The sequence below is a fragment of the Manis pentadactyla genome, chromosome 3 (assembly GCF_030020395.1).
Source record: "Manis pentadactyla isolate mManPen7 chromosome 3, mManPen7.hap1, whole genome shotgun sequence".
Taxonomy (NCBI): domain Eukaryota; kingdom Metazoa; phylum Chordata; class Mammalia; order Pholidota; family Manidae; genus Manis; species Manis pentadactyla.
The window spans coordinates 160,608,458-160,624,883 of record NC_080021.1 but is presented as its reverse complement, the minus strand read 5'-3'; the positions used below and the strand labels follow the sequence as shown (position 1 = coordinate 160,624,883).

Below are 16,426 nucleotides of genomic sequence, written 5' to 3'. Positions count from 1 at the left end.
TAAGTGAAATAAGCCAGGCAAAGTCAGACAAATACCCTATGATTTCACTTTTACGTGAAATCTAAAAACAAAACAAAATGAACAAAACAGTAGTAGACTCAGACACTGAGAAATGGCTGGTGGTTACCATGGGGGATGGGATGGGGTGGGTGCATGGGGTTGGTGAGGGGGATAAACAGGCACAAATTCTCAATCATAATATACATCGGTCACTGGGATGGAAATGAAACATGGAGAATATAACCAGTGGTTCTGTAACATCGTTTTTTTTTCATGCAAAAGGTTTCACGTATTTATTATTGAATAAACAGAATAGTGAAGAAGCATAGAAACAAAAAAAATAATTTCCCCAATAAAACACACCCAATTTCCCAGATACTAACAGTGTTTACAGAGTGAGATGGTAAGAGCATGTGACTTTGATACAGCATAAATAAGTGTGCCATCTTATGTGTGACTCCTTAAAGACCCAGCTTAGTTCTTCTCCAGTGTCTCCTCTTAGAGTTGTACCGGATTTTATTACCAGTTTTCATCCGAATCCACTGGGGAATGGGACGATTCTGCTTTTGTTTCTTGGCCAGGAATCGCTTGATCCTGAAAGTCTTGTGAGAAGACATGGCGAGGAAGAGAGTCAACAGCAGACACCACAATGGCTGAGAAAAGGAGAGAGGGAGTTGTAACATCTTTCTGTGTTTACAGTAACTGTACTAGGTGAGGTGAGGATTTAATAGTTGTGTAACTGTTTAATCAGTTGTAACTTGAAATCAATGTAACATTGTATATTAACTATATGTCAAAAAAAAGATTTCTTAGCACCTGTCTTCTGTTTCTTAGAAATTTCTGGGGTTTTTCTTTCAAGTGAGGTTTTTTTTTAACAGCTTGAGGTTTAGTTATCTTGCATATCCTACTTTTTTATAGAAAGGAACTTTCTCCAATCTAAAATTATACACACCAGCCCCCAACAAGACTATAATGAGAGGCTTCGAGGTCACTCCACGAATGTAAGGCTTAGGTATAACTGCTATAGGAGAGCACAGCCTGAGCTGACAGTTTTCTTCTTGAGGATTCTTCACCTGAACTTCTGTGTAGGTGCCCTAGTGGCCAAATCCTCCTTAACTGTCAATTTTTGGGATGTTCCTTTGAAAATCAGTTCCAACACAGGAAGCCTTCTCTCTATGCAGTCTTTGACCCAGAGAAGTGTTCTGGAACTGCTGCTACTCCTGTGACAGGCCAGAGTCAAAAGCAAGAGTGACAGATGGGCTGGGACCAGGGGAAGGAGAAAGAAGGTTAAGCCTTGCTCCTCAGGGTGTGGAGCTCTCTCTGACCTCTGACTCTGCGCCCTGCCTCCCTTGTCCCACCTCCTCCTCCACTTTGGCATGCTATGCAGCCTCCTTCCATGGTTCCTACTCTCTCTTGCTTCCCTCCACCGTTTCCCTGGAATACACAGGCTCCTTGGGTCTGTGTGCCTTAACTTCCCTCACGGAAAGCAGAGATAGTCTTACCCGGGGATGGGGTGGGGGGTGGGGAAACCTTATTTTCGTAGAAAAGCAACTGGAAACCTTGGTTTTTCTCTTTCTGGTCTAACAAGAGCCAATTTACTTTGCAATTATTTCCCACTTCTTGCTTTTCTGATTGTTAGTTTTCCTTCCATGGAAGTTGTTCAATTTGTACTTTGGTGTGTGTGACAGCTGATTTCTTCCTAATGATCCAACAGCCTCACCTGTATTTGCTGAAACAGGAATTTCACTGTTGTATGTCTGGAGGACAGACAAGTTCACTTCGAAATGGTCTTTTGCCACTAATAAAATATTCTTCTTGTAAAGATTCGTCTGCAGTTGCTTGGTTGGGAACGCCAAGATAATACAAAGAGAAAAATAAGTTCTAATAAAACAGCAAACCTAATAACCCAAGAAAATATTTTTTACATTCTTGAAGCATGTTGTTTCAACAAAGTACCTGAAGAAAATTATGATGTCAATTATCAAGAGTAGCTGATGGGGTGCCAGATATTAAACATCCAGATACGATAGCGGTGGATTAGTCCTACTACCATAGGGTGGGAATAGGAATCAGGGACAAGAAGGAAGGTATTTCTTTAACTAGGTAGCTAAAAACCTAAAAGGCGAGGGGCAATTTATATTTGATATACCCATAAGGGCGAATGGGGCAGGTCTGGTACCCGCAGAAGGTCCGCTGTGAATTAAGCGAGAGGGGCGGTAATTTAAGGATACCGGACAGGAAATCCAGAATGAAGTATATGACCCTGAAGCCCCTCAGCGGAGGCGAGGGAGTTGTGGTTCTCACGAGAGTTGAGAACACGCTCGCGGGAAGCCAAGGATGTCTCGGATGCAGGCTCCATCCCAGAAGGGTTCAAAATGGAGAAAAGGCGATGGCGACGTGACCGCATTACGCGCCACTAGTATCTATGCTCACCACTGCAGCTCCGGCTCTCTCGAGGAACCGAACGCAGGACCGAATCGCCACGGGTACCTGCCTGCCTGTGGCCACCCTTATTCCACCCTCGGGGCGGCGATCGCGATAGTCTTCAGCAGATGCGGCCGAAAATCTAGTCCCGACTCCCCTGTATCCAGTTCCCGGCCCACCTTCTCTCCAGAGCCCACGACGGGTGGACAGCTGGGTGCGGGTCTCGTTACCCAGCAGGAAGAAATGGTGGAAGCGGGGTTTGTGAGAATTAGTGCAGGCCCCAGTCGTGTGCTGCGCATGCGTCGAGACGAGGTGCCGCCCCCTCCCCCTCCAAAGTGGGTGGGGCCGTAGAGCCTCGATAGAGGCGCACGCGCTCTAGAGGATAGTACTCTCAGGAGGAAAATCGCGCGCGACGGAAGTCACGTGACAAGAACATAAGCGTGTCATGTGACTTCCTCAGTGACTGGGACTGGTGGGAGACAATAGTATCGCTAAGTGAGTAACGTGATACTGATGGGCTTCAGGCCCCGGGTCAAGTTCCATTACTCTAGCGGCACCACCCTCTTGCATCTTCTCGCTCCTCAGAGATGGGAACGTACCCCTTTGTCACGGAGGGAAAAGGTGTTTGGGCAAGATGGTGGAACAGGTACCTGTGGCACTGTGCGGAAACTCGCACCGGCGCGCTGAGGCCTGAAGGTATCCCCGCGTTTCCCACAATGCCATAGGTTCCGCTTTGGCCCTGTGGGGCGCTGCCGCGTAGTGACGTCAGAACACGGCTTCCGGAGCGAGGCTCTGCGTGCAGGTTGCACCCTTGGTGGTCACGCTGTTTAATTCTGGGCGCGCAGTGGCCGTATCTTGAGGACTTTTTCATTTCTATGTCTCGAGGCCTCTGCAGTCACTTCCCGGAGTGGGGAAGCCCTGGGGAGGTACTTTGACCATGTTCAGAGAAACAGAAAACCCCAAATCGTTTAAAAAAAACGGAAAAAGTAATCCCAAGTTTCCCCGGGAAGAGGACTCCAGGCACCCTGGCGTCCTTGGCAAGTGAAACCAATCATGTTAGGAGAAAGAATAGTTCCCATTTTAATCAAATATTTCTAGAAAAATAGGGAAGGGGAGACAAAAGAAGGAAACAAACTTCTTGTGAGGCCTAGTATAACCCTAATAGGAAAACCTGACAAGGAGGACAAATTGAAGGAAAATTATGTACCAGTTTTGCTCATGAATGTACATGCCAAAACCCGTAAACAAAATATTAGCCAAATCTAGTAGTATATGAAAAGAATAATACCTGATGAGCAAGATGTTTTTTTAACATCAAAATTCAAGATACTAATAAAAATATCATCTCAATAACAGAAGAAATTATTAAATACAATAAATGTTCACGGAAAACCATGAATAGAAGGGGAATTAATCTAATAAAGGGTATCTGCAAAAAAACAGTTACCAAAGATCCTACCTAATGGTAAAACATTGAGAACTCTGTCTTAAAATGTTCTGTTGGCAAACCCAGGGCCTTTGATTCTATGGAGTTGCCCTCAGTTTGGATTTTGCTGATTCCATAATTATGGAGCATTTCAACATATTTTTCTGCCCTCCTTCCTGCCAATTGGTAGTTGAATTATTTTCTTTAAACATAATAAGTATAATTGTTTTGAATTGTGTCTAGATGACTCCAATGTCTGAATTATCTATCAGGTTCCTTTCTGCTGTCTGATATTTCTGCTCTGTGTGGTCCATGGCCTCTCGTTTCTTTTGTGTTTGCTCCTTATCATTGAAAAACTTACAGAGAAAAGTATTTATGGCTTCTTCCAAAGAAGATTTTTGTTTTCTCCTGTTAACTGCCTTGAGGACTTCTCAGTGTGAGACCAGTTGTCATGGGTTTAGTTTCCTTGGGTCATTGCTGACCCAGAGTGAAAAATCTGATCAAGAGCTGCACAGTGGCTACATCTACTCAAATACAGGATTTATTTGTTTTTGTTTTTTTTTCTTATTTTCTATTATAGTCAATGTAAACGCAAACTTTCCTAAATTCTGGGGTACTGGTTTAACCTTACCCTTAGGGTATAGCTAGGTATATATACCTTAGGGTATAGGTAGACACCCAACTTAGTCCAGGAGGTCACTTAGTAGCATTTTCACCTTGAATAGCTTTGGACCTTGACTGCTCTTTCCTTGCCAGGGAAGCCACCAAAAGCAAAGCTAGATGTTCCCTAACTGGTAAATGTCCTCAGGGCAAGAATAGCTTTTGTGCCTTATTTGCTTTTCTGGGTTCCCACCTTCTCTTAGCTTTTGGCCTAATAGTTCCTTACTATTCTTGACAGTAGTTTGATGTTTTGGAGATGTTTAAAAATAATTTATCCACCATCTTTAGTCATTATCAGTGGGCATATTGGTCTGAATAACCTAGCTTATCATAACTGAAAATAGAAATAGGAGATTTCATTCATTTCTTCTGTCTCATATATCAAGACACCTTGATGAATATTACTTCTTGCATTACACTTTTTTTCTTACCTATGTGCTTTGTAGTACATTGTTCCATTTTCTTCTAGCATTCACTTATGATGCGGAGATGGCTAAAGCCAGCCTGATTTCACCTCTCCTTTGTAGCTGTCCTGCTCTTTTTGTATGAACAAGCCACATTTTTCAGTGTCAGACTTGGAGAAAATTTACTTTAGTGAATCTCTTAGCTGTTGAGTCTTCTTTCTATAAGATAAGTAAGCGAAGAACAACCTCCAGATACCAAGAGAATGCAGGAAATTGGCTACATTTCTTTTTTAAAAATATTCAGTGTTCACATACACAGATATATTATGACTGAAGATGCAAATATAGTTGTGGACATTCATTATTTATTGCATGCCTGCTGTGTGCTATTATCTGTACTATGTGCTTGATTTGTAGCTTTGAACATAAAATGTAAGTCCTTGATCTCATGGAGCTTACAGTCAACCCAAATAGCTAAATATTCAGGAATAACCAAACATGTTATTTAATTAGCATAAGATAAATTCTAGCCGAAATAAGCAGGTGACAAGAGGCAACAAAAGGCTAGGCAGTTTATTTGAGCACAATTCCCAGGCGAGGTTTCCTGGTCTGGCTATCACAAGCGGGGGAAGTCACAACCAGGAGGAGAGGTGGGGAGTTTTTAAGAGAACAGGGAAGGGAGGGGGAAGTGGGCTGCGCTAAGGGTATGCAGAGGTCTCCTCCTTCCGAATGGAGGGGGTCTGCTTCTGGGGTTTGTCGGCACGTTATGGGACTGGAATCCAGGAAGAGCTGTTCATTCCTTCCCCATACGGCACAGAGCTACTTGGTGCTATCTCTGCTCCACCTGCATTGTCCTCGCTCTTCTCCCTCCAGTGCCTCCAGCCTTACAATTGGAGTTGTGATAAATGCAGCCATAGCAAAGTTCAGGATCTTATGAAAGCATAAAACAGAACTAGTTTGGAAGATTTGGATAGGTTCAGTAAATAAGTCACAAATCAATTAGAGACCTAAAGGGTAAGAAGGAATTGGTCAGTTGAAAAGTTTAGCATGAGCCTTGTAGGCAGAAGGAGCACTTTGTGCAGAGCCCTGAGGTTAAACAAAGCTCAGGCCTTCCAGGAACTGAAAAGTCAGTGGGACTGAAGCATTATGAGCAAAGAAGAGGGTTGTCAAGATGAGTCTGGAGAAACAGACAAAGCTCAGGCATACAGACGTTGTGGGCAACATTAAAGAATTGTGACTTCATCCTGATAGCAGGGAGAATTATTAGAAGTTTTTTTAAACAGAAGAGAGATTTGATTATATTTCTGTTAAATATTTCTGTTTTTATAATATCACTAGCTGCAAATGGAGGATGGGCATGGGTACAGGAAAAATGAAGGCTCCAGTTTGGACATGATTGTAGGAGTCCAACAAAAGATCAAAGACATTTTCAACTTTATTGGTGATAGTAAAGAACCAAAGAAGTATATATATTCACAAAACATTTAGGAGGTAGGATCCTTGAGGTATGGGGACGAATTTGATGTGATGAGATGATTAAGAAAGCTTCCAGGCTTTTCTGAAGGAATCTAAGATTCCTCTCACTTTTCTCAGGAAAATAAAGCTTTATATTCTCTTTCTGGAATAAGGCTTACTCTTTAGGAAATGGTAAACATTGAAAGTTTGGTTAATATGAAAAAACAGGCAAACAGAGAGTCAGAGAGGGAGAGAGGGAAATTCTGTAAAATGAGCTAAATAACTGCTGTATAGCTTGTGGAACTCTTCAGGAAATCCAAGGAGTTAAAGTCCCAGCTGGGGAAGTACTTTCTGGACTCACCCCCTGGCTGTGCTCCCACACTGTCATCCCTTACCTTTCCTGGACCCCAGGTGTCATCCTGGTTTCTGGGATCTGACTTCCCATGACCTGGCCCTCACCACGGTCACCAGTGCCCCCTTTGTCATCCAGACATTCTATTCTCTTTGGATTGAACTCTAGTTCCAACTGTGCCACCCCTGCCCTGATTACACAAGACTCTCTTTCCTGGATAGTAGCTACCAGTTATTGAGCATCCACTTCATGCCATCCACTTTACCCTGTATGAAAAGCTACATTATTTAATTCAATCCTAACAAATTTGAGGGAGAAGTATTATCACTTTTACCATTTTCAAGATGAGGAAAATGTAGAAACAAGGTCAAGGAGTTTAAATGCCTAGCCCAAGTCCCCAGATCCTATAATTGGCAGGTCTGGGGTTCAGCACTGATCTGCCCCACTCCAGAACCCTGACTTCACAGGTTGTTCTGTCTGGTTTAGTCTCCCTCTCAGATTCTTACCTCTGCCTGTTTTTATGAGCCCAGGCCAGAAATACGACTTGGTTTCTAATGGTTTCCTTGGTGTACGCATTTGGTTTGTCATTTTTAACCTTAGACTACAACCTGATGCCTTCTAACTTTGCTATAAAGGCACACAAGAGGGGCCAGAGCTCTGCCTCTGAGAAAGCAGTTTCTGTCAACTCCATCTGGAATACTGAAGACAAGAGGATTAATTCTAGGGCAGCTTTGATGATTAGTTGATCATTTGTTATTTTCTTATGAACTCTGGCTGCACCCTTTACTTTCTTCAAGACTCTTGTTTTAAGTCACTTTCTCTTTTTGCTGTTTATCATCCTCTGAATGTTAACACAGATATATGTTAGGTTTAGGTATGCAGTTGTTGACCCCTGCATTATCTTGTATTAAGAAAAATCTGAAATTAAATTCATATTGAGCCTATTTAAATAAATATGAAATTTCATTTCATAAAATGAAAAGTCAATGTACCATTAAAAATGATAGAATAATAATTCTGTCATGGAAAACTTTTTACTGGTATACCTCAGTTTTTAAAAAGGGCAACCAAGCTGCATGTAGCATGGTGCTAATGTAATAATTACACACACACACATTTTCAAATATGCATTTAAAACTTTATATATACATCATAATATTAAGAGAGGTTAATTAACTGGACTTTGGAGATTGTTACTTTTTAATTTTGTTTCCTCTTTCCCCTTTTAAAAAACTTTTCAACATTGAGCACAAACTTTTTTTAAAATTAGAAATCCTTTATAATAACATAACATTCCCATGATTTCTACAACAATGCAGCCTATTATTTTGGTTTTAGGTCTCATGAAGATAAGGATGTAGGGTGTCTTGGTAAGTGAGTATTTTATTATTTATCAATCATTTTCTCTTTATTTTTATTTTTTGGGGGAGCAAATAATTTTTAATGTGGATGTCGTTTTTGTTTTTTGGGGTTTTGTTACAAATACACCAACGAATCATGCACCACCACCAGCACTGGATGCAGTCCTGGGCTGCAAGTCTCCACACTCCTTTGCAACTGGTCCTGTGATGATCATTTTCCTCTTAAGTCATCATGATCAAAGTTCTTGCAAAGTTGAATCAAGTCACTTTGTTCTTAGCACCTGTTGTTTCTTAGATATTTGAAAGTCTTGGTTCAAGTCACTGCGGCACAGTTTATATCAAGGACATTAATTTGCAGAGGGTTTTGTTTTTTAGCACAGTGGTTCTCAAGCAAGGACACTGTAGAAATCTGTGAGGATATTATCAAAGTCTGTGGACTGTTGCCTGGATTTCCAAAAGTTGAACAAGCATATAGTTTGACATCTATAGACATGGATACAAATCATAATTTTTTTCTTAACTAGCTTCAAAAAAGAAGACAAGTTAAACTGCCTAGGCCTCTATTTTCTGATCTTTAATAAGGGGATAGCTGTATTAGAGGGTTATGAGGAGATCTGAATTCAAGTATGCTTATGTGAAGAGACTAATACATGTAAGCTGCTCAAATAAACAGCCGTGTTCTCCTCATTTGCCTCTGCAACAGAAACTGCATGTACCTGCAAGGAAGAGTCACAGAATACCCCAAATCTCTCATTTCTTTAATTTTGGTTTCAATTATATCAGCTCACTATGAGGTCATTTCTGTTAGAATTTTAGGAAAATTTCCAGCTCTTTAATTACCACCTCATTACTGTTAAAAGTTCTGTTGTAATCAAAATTTCCCAAAATGTGGGATCCAATAACAAAACAGTAAGTAATAAAGTCCTTGCCAAGAAGGCTCAGATTAGTCTGTTAAATGCCTCTAGCTTTTTGAAGTGAACACTAGAGGGCAGCTTTCACGTGGGATTTTTTTCTATCAGCTCAACTGGGCTTCTCCCACCATCCACATCCACCCTCACCCTAAACAAAACCAAATCTGAGTGACCTTCCCGGCTTGTTCCAGTTTGAACAGCAATTGAGGGATGCAGTGGTTAACCAGGACTAAGCTAAAAGAAGTACACTAGGGGGTATAGGGAATAATAATAATATTAATAGTAAATTATAAAATTTATATTTTATTTAATTGTTCCAGGCTCTGTTCTGATCACTTTTACATATGGTAAAAGAGTAAATAACAAAATCCTAGCCTACAAGCCCTGTCTCTATATAGTAAACTTAGAGAAAACAAACATAAAGAGATTTCATCTTTCATAGAGGATGGGCAGGTATATTTTTTTCAATCGCTTCCACCTTCCTTTCCTCCTTTATTACTTTCATTCATGCTTCCATAAAACAAGTATTTCTTAAGTATATACTGTGCTTGAGGTACTAAGTGCGCCAATTTGGGGCCAGCAATGAGAATTAAGGACACTACCAACTGAAGAGAAACAAGGATACGTACATTAATACTTAGGACAAGGTGGAAAGTGCAATGAGCTCATTTTTTTCTCAACAAAATAAGTTTCACTGGACAACAAGGAGGTATGAATCATTTTATATTGGGATTAACGGAGAAAGAAAATTACCATTTTAGCAAAACTTACTAAATGCCAGACACTTTATATACAACATTGCACTCATGAATATTTATTTTCACTTATTTTTTATTTATATTAAGTGGTTAATATCCTCATTTTCAGTTGAGGTCACTGAGTCTTAAGGAGGATAAGTAATGTGCCTACAGGTAGACAGATGGAAAGGGGTAAAAAAAGGCATTATGGATGAGTGACAGTTGCTGCTCTTGTTTCAACCTAAAAAGAATGCAGATGTATTTTCAGGATATAAAGTAATGAATGTGTATTACAGGATGGTGAAATTTTGATACAGTTGATAGAGGTAGAAAAGCAATCTGGGCACAGCATGGACAAAGAGAGGCCAAAGGACTCTGTGTCAGTCTGATAGGAATGTGTGTAAATAGTGCCTTTTTTAAAGGAGAAAAGGAAAGAGTTTAAAAATCTGCCCTAAAGTGGAAGATACCAGTGAAGTATATCATTAAGGAAAGCTTTCTATCTGACCCAGCATTCCCCTTAAGTTCAGACTGGTGTGTTTTTCCTGTTGCCTTCCACAACCTAATCTTATCCATAGAACTTAGAGAGGTGAAAGACATCAAGTTCTGATCCTCCATACCTCCAAATAGTTTTGACTTTTTCACTTCAACACTTTACTTTCCTGACTACATGCCAACTACATGCCAAGCACTGTCTATAAGGTAAACATGTAGATGCCAATTGCATTGGGTCCCTGCCTCAGGTTCTTCCTTCCACATTGGTTATAGTGGCTATTACTAGATGGTAGAAAACACACAGGCCACTCTCTCTATTTTCTTCCACATACAAAGTGATTAGTCAGACCCACATTTGATGGAATGGGATATGAGAAAAATGAAAATCCCAGCAGTAGGGCCTAGTTTCTAAAGAAACTAGTGCCCAGGTTGACAGAAACATTGTGCTGATGGTTTTCTCAGTTCTGTGTGCTCTTGCACATTCATCATGTGGGCCTGTTGTCGGGCAGTCCAATCCAGGGAGATCTCCCTGTGCATTAGGTGATACCTCAACCTACAGTAGTGTTCTTGACTCTCTGATCAAGAAAAAATTCAGGAGCAGTTCAAGCAGGTAGAAGCAAAGTGTAGTTTAGTAAAGCAAAGTACACATGCAAGGAGGGAGTGTGGGCTTGCTCCACAGGTAAGCAGCACCCTGAGGTTTGGGTTGGATGGTCTTACAGCTGGAGTTTAGGTAGGGGTGGAATATTCATCTCACATTACAAGGGGTTTTCTTGGAATAGGGAGGGGATTTCTGGGAAATAGGATGAAGTCCTCTTTTTGTCATTAGATGGTCTTCCTCAGAACTGTCATGGTGCCAAGGGGTGTGATTTTTAGTGTGTTAAGGGGCATATAATGTACTTTGACATGAAGTCAGGGTCAACTTCATGTTGTAACTAGTCAGTTTGGGCAGGTCTTGTATCCATACTCTTCCCCCCCACAACCTGTGAGAACAGTTTACTACGAATGTTTAGAATATGAACAAGCATCTAACGGTACGTAAACACAGGCCAAAGTCTCCAATCCCCTCTCTGTGTATGTCTGATGTCCACGTTCTATAACAGGCCCAGCCTCTGGCTGATAAAGCCCCTAAAAGCAGTTGGTTTCTGCTCCTGTGTCTGGGTTGTCTTCAGCTTCTAACCAATGCCTGATTCCCCCTGACCCTGAGCTAATTTGACCTTCAAACTGTCTGCTTTCATGCTGGGTTGACTATGACTAACATAGAGGCACAGAGGAGACAGAGGTTGAAAGAAGTCTGCATGCCCCCAATAGGAGTCATGAACTAATTGGCAATGAAAATGATATAGGAGCAGGACCCCACAGGGAGTGGATGAAATCAGGCTGCACTGAAGTGGAAATTTTAATTAAAAAGGGAAGGTTTGTGGATTCCTGGTCATCCTTGTCCTCAGAGGCCAACACTCATGGAGTTTCTGCAGAGGAGAGATTCTGGGGCGAGTGACCTTTGGAAACAAAGAGTTCCTCTTAGAATCTGCTTATGCTCCCCAGAGCAGAGAGGGAGAGAACACAGGCCAGACCGAGTTCTCCACCTGCACATCTGCCGTTAGAGCTGGAGAAGAATCCTAACCCTGGGCTGACGTCAGACTCAGAAGCCAGGGAGCCCTAAGGATTCCTAACTGACTGTCTAGGTTCCAGAATGCCACAGTGGCATGGCCCACTGGTTCCATGTGAGGCGTTGTGGTACAGGAAGAAATATATTTGGTCTTTGTCCCTGGTTTTTGACACAAAGTTTCCAAAATTCTGGGAAGTTCCTAAATGATAGGTGTGTCTTTTAAGTTATAAGGAGCCTCTTCTGAGCACACTTGAGTTTGTGCTGATGAACTAACTTAGGGTGGAGCGCCCAGACTGCCTCAGAGTGGGACTGGTAACCAGAAAGACCAAGTGATAAGAGTGATTGGAACTTTCAGCCCCACCCACTGACCTCTGTGAAGGGGGAGGGGTGGGAGTGGGGGCTGCTGATTAAGCTCTATAAAAACTATTGAGCAATGTTGATGAGCTGGGTTGGTGAATGCATCCATGTGCCTGGGAGGGTGGCACACCCTAGTTCCATGAGGACAAAAGTTTCTCTGTACCTTTTCATTTGGGTGTTCAGCTGTATCTTTTATAATGTCCTTTATAATAAACTGGTTAATGTGTGGAGATGTTTCTCTGAGTTCTGTGAGCTGCTCTAGCAAATCAATCAAACCTGAGGAGGGGTCATGGGAACCTCAGATTTATAGCTGGTCAGTCAGAAGTACAGATGACAACTGGACTTGGAGTTGGCATCTGAAGTGGGGGAAGTCTTGTGGGACTGAATCTTTAACCTGTGGGATCTGATGCTGTCTCCACTCCAGGTAGACAGTATCAGAATTGAGCTAAATTGAAGGATACCCAGTTGGTGTCCCCTGAGAACTGGAGAATTGTTTGGGGGTGTTGGAAAACATTCCAAGAGTCAATGCCCAAGCTCACCAGACATAGATGGAGACTTAGCTTTGGCAATGGCTGACCTGGTTCTGGTCCCAAATCCCTCTCACTTCATCCCCTGCTGCAGGCCTTGACCTATCCAACTCTGAGAGTAATCCACTAATCTGGTCTCTAAGCAGGGGAACATTTAGGAGCTTAGACTTCCTGAAGGGCCCCCACCCAAAAGATGGCGAACCTCCTGCTTCTCTTCTGGGTCCTCGGTTCCCGCCGGTGCCACCTGAAGCCCAATCACCCCTCGCCCCCCCTAATCCCAGCACCTAGCCAATAGCCACCAGCCCCGTAGAAGTGACACCACAATCACCCCATGCCCCTTCCTATATAACCCAGCACCTTTCCCTAATAAAGCGGAATTCTCCGGTGAATTGCTGCTGTGTGTCGCTCCTTTCCTTTCATTGGTGCCGAAACCCGGGAGATGGGACACCCCAACGGGGCCCCGTCTTCCCCCGACACCAGCAGCAGCTTGCCCTCGTCCTCTTTTTCCGGCGCTGGCTCCTCACACTCACCACTGCTCTTTGGCCTTTGGGTAAGTTTTCCCCCCGGAGCGGGCCGCTCTTCCCCGAGCTATCGCAGCACCATTGACCGTGATCGTCCAGCAAGGCCCTGACGCTTGGGGACAAGGGGGTATCTCTCCCCACCTCAGGCCTTCACGGCTGCGGCGGACCCTCAGGCCCCTCCTCCAACAGCCATAAACGAGGTGACTCCTTTGCGGATGAGAACGCTCCCTTCCCCCCCTCCTCCTTCCGTTCCTTCCGCCGAAAATTCCTAGTACTAGGTTCCTCGTGACTCCGGCACTTTGCCTTCTTAGAGAAGTCTGGGTGACGACCCACACTTCCTAAGAAACCGACTCATATACGAGTTTCCGCAGACCACCAAGGATCACCAGGGACGCCCTTTGTCTCCTTGCGGTCTGTTCCCAGTCCGAGGGTCTCCGTTCGTCTTCCCCTGTTTGTCTCCTTCTCTGTCCTTTAGCCATGGGAGCCTCCTCATCCCTCCCTGGAAGTTCACCTCTTGAATGCCTGCTCAAGCATCTAGCCACCCTCTCCCTGACGCCTGATATAAAACCAAAACTTCTCCGTAACTACTGCTCCCAAGATTGGCCGACATACCCCCTAGACAATAACAACCAATGGCCGGCAGGGGGAGCTCTTGATCCTAACATCACTCGCGATCTCTTTAACTACTGCCAGCGCCTGAAAAAATGGAAGGATATTCCCTATACCGAAGCTTTCCGCCTCCTCCTCCCGCCTCCCCCCAAGTTCTCCTAGCCTAATAGCCGTCTCCCTCCCCTCCACATACTCCCAGTCCCTCCTCGATTACCTTTGACCCAGCCGAGGAACCTCCACCATACAGGCTTCCCCCTTCAGCCCCTCCCCCTCCTACAACCCCTCCGCCCTCTTCCGCTGTCGCTGCCGCCTCCCCCTCCTCTCCCACAACAGCCCCTCCCCCTTCCTCCACCACCATCTCCTCTCCCGCCTCACCCCCCTTGCAGTTCAAGCCTGAGCCTTTCAGCCCCCCTACAACTAATTTCCAGGAGCCTCCTCTGTCTTTGCCCCCATCACCTGCTTCTCCCCCACAGACTGAGCCTGAACCCTTCAGTCCCCCTCAGACTCGGTCCCGAAGGCCTCCCAAAATTATCGCATCTTTGCCCCCATCACCTGTTTCTCCCCCACAGACTGAGTCAGAACCCTTCAGTCCCCCTCAGACTCAGTCCTGAGGGCCTCCCAAAATTATCGCCCCCCTCCGGGAGGTAGCAGGATCCGAAGGCATCATGCGCATTCACGTCCCTTTCTCCTTAGGAGATTTAGCCCAACTGGAAAAATGCCTAGGTTCCTTTTCCACTGATCCCACGACATATATCAAGGAGTTTCAATGGACCCTCCAGTCATACATCCTCACACATCATGACATTTTCATGCTCCTGGCCAATACCCTCCTTCCTGAAGAGCACAGACGAGTTTGGGACTTTGCCCAAATGCACGCCACCAAAACCCACAGGAATGACCCCACCTATCCCCCTGGCCCCACCGCTATCCCCAAACAAGACCCACACTGGGATTATAACACCACCGTGGGTCTCCGCTCTCGAGATATTTTTGCCTCCTGCTTAATAGCAGGTCTGAAAAAGGCAGCTAGTAAAGTAGTCAATTTTCAAAAGCTCCAAGACATAATTCAAAGGAGAGAGGAGACACCCTCCGAGTTCTTAGACAGACTCACTCAAGCCCTATTACAGTATACCAGCCTGGACCCAGAAACGCCTGACGGGAGACATGTCCTTATGACATACTTCCTAGCTCAAAGCTACCCCGACATTAAAGCTAAACTCAAAAAGTTAGAACAGGGCCCCGCTACCCCACAGACTGAGATCCTAACAGTGGCCTTTAAAGTCTTCCATAACCGGGAGAAGGAGAAAGAACGCCGTAAACAAAAGGCTGATCAGGCCAATTTCCAAATGTTGGCCCAGCTGATAAAACCACAACCTGGGCACCCCTTTACAAACAAGCCCCCCCCAGGAGCTTGTTTCAACTGCAGAAAAGAGGGATATTGGTCAAGGGCGTGCCCCTCCCCCAGATCTCCTACCACCCCATGCCCCAGATGCCACAAAAAGGGCCACTGGGGGTCTGATTGCCCAGCCACCCAAAGGGGAGGCTGGACGAACAACCCCCATCCTAAGCCCTCCGTAGTGGGGCTGGCAGAAGAAGATTGACGGGGCCCGGGGGCTTCTCGTCCGACCATTTCCATCACCAAACAGGAGCCCAGGGTTACTTTAATAGTAGACAGTCGCCCCATCTCCTTCCTCCTAGATACAGGAGCCACCTTCTCAGTCTTGCGAGAATACCGGGGCCCTACCACGCCTGCCATTACTCCTATAGTCGGGGTAGGAGGTAAACAGATTTTCCCATTAAACCCCCCCCCTTTTAAGCACAATCCAAGACAATCGCATACCTTTCTCCCACTCCTTCCTGGTTATGCCCCAGTGTCCCATCGTTTTACTAGGACGGGACATCCTTTCTCTCCTCCATGTTTCCATAACTATATCCACTCCCACAGCCCCCAGTACTCCCTTTCTAATGGCCCTCATAGCCGACGACCCCCCTCTACCCAATGAAAGCTCCAGTTCTGCCCTCATACACCCTGTAAATCCCAGAGTTTGGGACATTACAAGCCCCTCCATGGCTCTATGTCCTCCTGCCTCTATCAAATTACGTGACCCCTCTCAGTATATCTGTCGGGCCCAATACTCCCTAACCACTTCAGCCCTCATAGGCCTCCAACCCATCATTCAAGATCTTTTAAACAAAAATTACCTCAGACCCACTCACTCCCCATTTAATACCCCCATATTAGCTGTTAAAAAAACCAACGGATCTTTCTGCCTCATCCAAGAGCTTCGCCTCATTAACATGGCCATCGTTCCTATCCATCCCTTAGTCCCAAATCCATACACCCTTTTATCGCAGATCCCTGCCTCGGCCTCCCACTTCTCAGTCCTAGATCTCAAGGATGCATTTTTTTCTATCCCTCTGGACCCCTCCTCCCAATATTTTTTCACCTTCACCTGGACGGACCCATACACAAGACATTCTGAACAACTCACTTGGACAGTTTTGCCACAAGGCTTCCGAGTCCACCTTATTACAATTCGTGGACGATCTTCTACTCTGCAGTCCCTCGTGGGAACAGTCTCAA

The 16,426-nt window shown here is 44.4% G+C and overlaps 1 protein-coding gene across 3 annotated transcripts; it reads right to left on the bottom strand.

Moving 5' to 3' along the window:
* Positions 1 to 263: 263 nt before the first annotated feature.
* On the bottom strand, positions 264 to 2,755 carry LOC118908874 (60S ribosomal protein L39). 3 transcript variants are annotated; one of them, XM_036878864.2, is made up of 3 exons: positions 2,604 to 2,755; positions 1,721 to 1,898; positions 264 to 602 (listed from the first exon to the last, which is right to left on the bottom strand). In XM_036878864.2, the coding sequence occupies exons 1-3, from the start codon at positions 2,721 to 2,723 to the stop codon at positions 520 to 522; spliced, it is 381 nt and encodes a 126-aa protein (XP_036734759.1). In that variant the 5' UTR covers positions 2,724 to 2,755; the 3' UTR covers positions 264 to 519. The 3 variants fall into 3 exon arrangements, with proteins under 3 accessions (XP_036734759.1, XP_057354636.1, XP_036734762.1); XM_057498653.1 differs by having other exon boundaries at positions 1,721 to 1,838; XM_036878867.2 differs by having other exon boundaries at positions 264 to 653; positions 2,305 to 2,692.
* Positions 2,756 to 16,426: the final 13,671 nt, after the last annotated feature.